Source organism: Corvus brachyrhynchos, unplaced genomic scaffold (assembly GCF_000691975.1).
Source record: "Corvus brachyrhynchos isolate BGI_N302 unplaced genomic scaffold, ASM69197v1 scaffold70, whole genome shotgun sequence".
In the NCBI taxonomy this organism is placed as follows: domain Eukaryota; kingdom Metazoa; phylum Chordata; class Aves; order Passeriformes; family Corvidae; genus Corvus; species Corvus brachyrhynchos.
This window is the reverse complement of record NW_008236217.1, coordinates 1,878,932-1,885,019: the sequence shown is the minus strand read 5'-3', so window position 1 is coordinate 1,885,019 and position 6,088 is coordinate 1,878,932. Positions and strand designations below refer to the sequence as shown.

The 6,088-nt window shown below is 41.2% G+C and overlaps 1 protein-coding gene across 2 annotated transcripts in view; it reads right to left on the bottom strand.

Moving 5' to 3' along the window:
• Positions 1 to 3,484: 3,484 nt before the first annotated feature.
• Positions 3,485 to 6,088, bottom strand: part of PCNX2 (pecanex homolog 2 (Drosophila)) — a 143,554-nt gene continuing 140,950 nt past the window's right edge. The window contains exon 33 of one of the 2 annotated variants that reach the window (XM_017745316.1): positions 3,485 to 5,101. In XM_017745316.1, coding sequence (XP_017600805.1) covers positions 4,928 to 5,101 — 174 coding nt within the window. In that variant the 3' untranslated portion in view covers positions 3,485 to 4,927. The remainder of the gene's footprint in view (positions 5,102 to 6,088) is intronic. The other variant, XR_001865548.1, reaches the window with a different exon arrangement.

Here is a 6,088-nt window from a genome sequence, read left to right as displayed (position 1 = left end):
TTAGGAAGGAGAATGTAGATGACCTTAACAGTCATGTCTGGCCTTTAAATCTCAGACGGTCCTGAAGATACCATTTGCCTGTTTCAAATATACATCGAGTGAGTGAGGAAGTTGTATTTCCAACTGAATGTAAGTTTTTATGACAACCTGTGTTTACTTTAAAGGTAAAAATTTATTGTCTGGTCTTGCACTAGTAAAATACTTGGAAGGCCTTGAGAGCACTAACAGCAAACAGATCATCCACAATCTCCCGGATGGGCCAATTTTATTAATAGCACACATTTGCTGAAAAGCACCTCTGATGTACCAGCTAGATTCCAGATGACAACGTTAGTGCACCTGCAGGTTTTAATTGGTGCAAAAAAGGGGAGAATGTGAGGTACCAGTTACTGTCTTGAAGGACATTTTTGGCAACAAGGCTTGTAATTCCAACGTAAAATTGCACATAGCATGGAATAAACAGGGCCTGCATTATTTATCATGCATTAGGCAATTTTTGACTTGTAAAACTGAGTGAGAGAGGTGAAACTTTGATACTGGACCTACTGCAAAGTTAATTATAAGTAATATGTCTGTGTTGCAGATTTAAAGATGTACAAGCACTAGTGAAACATGGTAATTAAATACCAGCTCCTAATCCAGGGAGTAATCTAAATACAGCAATAATTGGGTATTTTTAAAAAATGCATTGATGAGAAGATGATTATCACATGCTGGAGAAACTCACTGGTAATTCTAATCTTCTATAATGAGCTGCACAAAATTCAGCTAATCTTTAACTTAAATTTTCCAGTAAGAGAAGAGCTGTCAGTTGGTGGGCTGGAGGCAAATGCAGATGACATTTCTTGCCTTATTCTAATATTCTTTAGTTTTTATAAAAAGCTGTGAATGGCATCACAGAGAGTCCTAAGAACTTAATAGTGTCAGAATATCATTCATCGATATTTAGAATATCTGGTCATCATGTCGGGGAAAAAGATTCATGCTGGTAAGTCCTTTTCATTGAGATTTGTCTCCAGTGAAGTGAATGCCAAGATTTTCTGCCTATGGGAATGAGGTGAGACTTTGCAAGAAGAACTTCAGTTCCTCACAAAGGAGTTGCATGACACTACGAAATGGAGGGAACAGCCAGCACTTCTGGCTTTTATTTTTGGATGAACAGGAATGAACTTTGCAGACTATGTCCATCACTGGTTCCTAATTGCTTGCTGTGGTGGGAAACAGCTGGGCTGAAGGTCAGGCTGGGCCTTGCCAGTGTACCTGGTGGATGTGAGCAGTTCAGCAGCCTGTGCTTGGCTTTAGTAAAAAGTTACTCAAAGTCCTTTTGCCAGATCTTCAGGCCATGTTTCATCATTAGGAGTGTAGCAACTGGCTTTTACTATATGATGTAAACAAGAGCCTATTCGGGAAAGGAAATTTTAGGAAAACAAAATGTGAGGGAGGTAAGTATCCCATGCTTAGTGCAAAGGCTGAAGTACTGTGTTTGTGCTTGTTTCACCATATACTCATTACCCTCCCTCCTGTAACCTGCTGTATTGTTTGTGTTCCTCTCTGCTTTACTGAGACAGTGTGGATATAATCACTCCTAGTGTTTCTTCCAGCAGTGGTGATGTTATCTGAGGTGAAGCTGGAGGGAGGCAGATAAGGCCTCCATCTCTTCATCCCTTCTGACTTTTCTATGAAAGAACTGCATGTACAAATGGTCTTGTGGATTGACCACTTGATTTCCTCAAAAGATGCATTCAGCTTGCTAACAAGACAGGAACATCACTGTTTTCACGTTGTAGAAACAACATTCTGGACTGGCTGAATGAGGTAAGTGGCCTCCACAGCTCTGGAAAAATCGAGCATAGCACCTGATGCAAAGAACCCTGATGGAACTCTTGATAAAAGGTATTTACATGGTGGTGGTGCCAGCATCCTTCCTGCATCACTGCTGCAGCAAGAGATCAGACTTGTAGGCAAACTGTTAAGCCTGAGAAACTTCAGGGCCAAGTTTTAACAGTATTTGGCATTGTGAAACCCATCAGCAGTGTCACAGATGACATAAGAGCAATGAAAATTGTGTTTGCTTTTCATTTAAAGGCCAAAACCTGCCCAAAAAGTGGCGTACTTCTGTCTTGCAACTCTGAAGCACCTCATGTGTGAGGTTAAGTATCAAGCTGTTAAAGTCTTTCAGGGATAAAAGTATGACTCAAAGCCTTCATGTGTATGAAGGCACTAGTGCTGACTCAGGTGACTTTTGGTGTTATGCAGAGCTGTTTGGAGCAGCTTACTGTTGAAATTAGGCCTTGTGTAAAGGTTGGGTTCCTATGTATTAGCTTGGTGTGCACCAGAGCCCTAAATGCACCTTCTGTCACAAGCAGAGGGACAGAACTGGGTGTATCTCTACCTCATACAAAAATGGGAGAAATCTAAGGTGTGTTTAATGGATACAACCTTGTACCTAGCTGCAGGTTTCATTTCTAACCATTATGTCAGATTATTCTGTAGGACTGGCTCATATTTAAAACCGCTGCATGTAGCAGTAGTCTTATTAATATAACAGCAGACTATCTCCAAAAATACAAAGAAATGTAACATGGGAGAGTTTGTGCTCATTTTGATTCTTTTTTTTTCCTGTTACACTTGTTAGTCACTCTTGGATTTTTTCAACCCACTATGCTACAACAGCAACTTTAAGGCAAAATACAAACTGTGTTAAGACATGGCTACAAAAGAAGAACTGATTTTTGAATCTTGGCTCCTGTTTTGCTGTGCTTGCTTGCTGTGACTCCACAAAGGTGTTAGAACCTGCCCTTTCTGGCAGCCACCCTGTGTGGGCAGCAGGAGGCTGGACTTCATGGCACAACTGCTGTCCCCAAGGAGTTATGTTCCAGGGGACGGTGGTTTAGACTAAGTCAGGAACTGTGAGGCAGCTGCATTATTTTAGGATGCAGTACTAGAGGCCATGGAGATGGTGGAGTCTTGCAGAAGATGTGGTGCTGGGGGAAGGTGCTGTTGCTGGGCCTTCATCCATGCTAAGCAAATACAGTGGTTGCTGCTGAAAGGATTTGTGCAGCCATTCCCCAGTCTGGTTTAGTATGCTTGAGTTGGATAAATGGAATATTTAGGTTGATTGGGACTACTAGAATTACTTATTTTTGATGGAAATGGATTCAAACTTAAATATGTGATAATTGGAGGCCTAAGTGAGGCTGAGTATGGGAAAGTTCTTGGTGCTTTCTGGAGCCACCTGTTTGCCCTGCCTTCATGCAGGAAGACAAAGCAGTGATGGTTTATCCTGTGGATTGCCAGGCAAAAGTCCCCAAAGCAGAAATGGGGCAGGTGGCTGTTAGTAGGAGCCTGCCTGTATAACTTCCATCCTTCATTTGTAATGAAGCACTGCATGATCAGTGAACAAAAAAATAATAGGTTTCTTAACTTTGTAAGGCAGAAAGCAAGTGAAAACAATTGCAAATAGAAAAGAAGACCCAGAGACTGCTGCCACACAAAACATACTTGGCTCATTTTATTTTCACTTGGTCTTATTTGGTTCTGCTACTCAGATCTGAAGTGTGGCACAGTAGGAAGCTCAGAATGCAACTGAGTATTGCCTAACAGTAATGAGACTTAGCTACAGCATCTCTTGTTAAGTCTTGTTAATTGGGACAAGACAGCCTGGCTGCACATCATTGTGTTGAGATTTAAAAACAATCTATGGTAGTTACAGTAAAGAGGAACAGCAAGACACTGATAGCTGCAATTTTTTTAATTGAAAAAAAACACGCGCGTGTTTGTTTAGACTCAATAGCAGAGGAAGGATTTGTTGTAGCCTTTTGGGTTTCAAAGTAGTCATGCATTCCTGTAAATCAGTGTTTCTCAAACCTTGTGAAGGCATAGCCTCCTTTTTTGTATCATCTGTCTTTATTGGCAGCAGCTCGGTTTTCTCTGGGGGAGGGAAATCAGAAGGCTTTGTAATTACTGGCTACAAGTGTTTATGGACAGTGAGCTGTGTCCAGCAATTAAAGGTATTTAGCTGTTCCCTTCCTAACACAAACACTTCCAGACAATAATTACAGCCTGGTTTGCACTTTTCTGTCCTTGAGGAGGATTCCTCTGGGCCTTTTTGCAACTCCTAAGGGTACTGTTGCTTCGAATTTGAGAAACACTGCTGTAAACCAAACAGGAGCACAAGATAATACCTAATTTATGCAAAGCTGCTTTGCAAATAAGGTGCACCGTATGCTTTGAAGACTTTCCATGCACTGGATACTTTCTTTTCTTACGCTTGACTTTTGTTAATCGGTGTAGTGTGGCTCGTTCACACAGTATTTCAGTATGGCTGCATGCAGTATATCAGTCTGAGATGCTATGTTGCTATTCAGCATTAGCACCTGCATAACATGTCAAAGAAAAAGAAGAGATTTGCTGTTGGAAAAAAAAATCAGATTTAGCTCTAATGTTACAGGACACTTTACTGTCCTTTTATGTATTCATTGCTTCTGGTCTTAGTGGCCTTTTGCTATTATGATCTGTACCAAATTTCAATTAGTTTGCATGCAATCAGCTGTTTAGTTACGGCAGGAAAGAGATGTCTTGTGTGCTTTTCACTGAGTTGTATTAGTATTTCCTACTGTATTTTTTTGTGATTCTAACCATTCCAGGGGAAGGAACATTAAACAGGTTGTATTCATTGTTCTAGGATTTACAAGAACCTGAGATGAAGTGGCACTGTGTGTTTTTTAGGATATCTTCCAACCCTACCCATGCCAAGGCCATTAGCTGAAGAACATCCGCCCTGTAATATTCTTGTGTAGAAGTTAGAAAAATAAACATTTGGAGGTTGCTTATTACATTTGAAAGAACCTAAACCCATGTGCAGCTTCCTGACCTAACTCTGTATTTAATGCTAAGAAGCGCGTGGCCCTTGTGCTAGGAATGCTCCTTACTGCTCCTCAGACAGGCTCTGCTGAGAAGCAGTGTCTTCCAGGGCCATATCTTCTTGGCTGGCCCTTCTGCACTCCAGGTTCCGACTCATGAACAGGGCATGGGCCGCACCCGGCTCCCGCTGTGGTCTTGGTTCCGTAGCATCTGTTGCTTCGCAGGTCTCAGCAAGTTGCTGGAAAGTAAGAAAGAAAAAGTCAACTAGTTTAGGAAATTTCTAAGTAACACTTCAGCTATTTTTTGAAGTGACAGGTGAAAAAAGTTAAAAAATTGACGTAGGAATGTCATTCTGTGAAACTCCATGGGATTCTTAACATGCATTATTCACAAGGGAGTTCTGAAGAGGTACTTGTCACACTTTGTGTAACGCATAAATTTGGAAGGAAAAGCAGACCAGGAGCTGGAGGTTTAGTACAACAGATGTACATGTATAGAGAGCTGTAAAAGAATTTGGATTGAAAAGGACTTCTGGAGGTCATCCAGTCCAAACTGCTGCTTCAAGCAGGGCTGACTTCTGAGTTGTTAAATTGGGTTGCTCTGGAGCTTGCTTTGTACACCAAAATTTAAATCAAACTTACAAAGAAACCTTTTCATCAAAACTGGAATGCAATTATCAGTCCGAAAACGTTAAGCGTAGTGCCGCCCCACTGTAAGGAGTCCATTAGGATAAAAGCATTCCAGAAGTTTGCTGTGTGAACATTGAAATGAAACACTTCCTCTTTACCACTTTCAATCAAACGGGCACCTGGACTCTGAGCGGTCCCTTTGACCAGGATTCACCTCATCTAAATTTAACCATGTGGTCTTGCTGTGTCATTTAGGCTACCAGTGGTTGGCAGAGAGATACAAGTCTCCCAGGGGAAAATTTCCTCCTAATAGCTCTAAGGATGAAATGGACTGGCCTCTCTACTGAATACAGAAACCTCACCAACAACCTACTGTGACATCATGCCCAAATTTTAGATAGCTTAAAATTGGACGAGGTGACTCCTACCATTAGTACTCAGTATCGCAGACTGGCTGATTTCTTGCAAATTAGGCCATAAACTCTTGAGAGTTGGAATTGTGCCTTGTCATTGGATATATTCAGCTGTATGTGTAGAAATATTAATACTTGTTACAATAACAAAGCAGGATTGGACCCAGGTGAGTAATGTTCAGT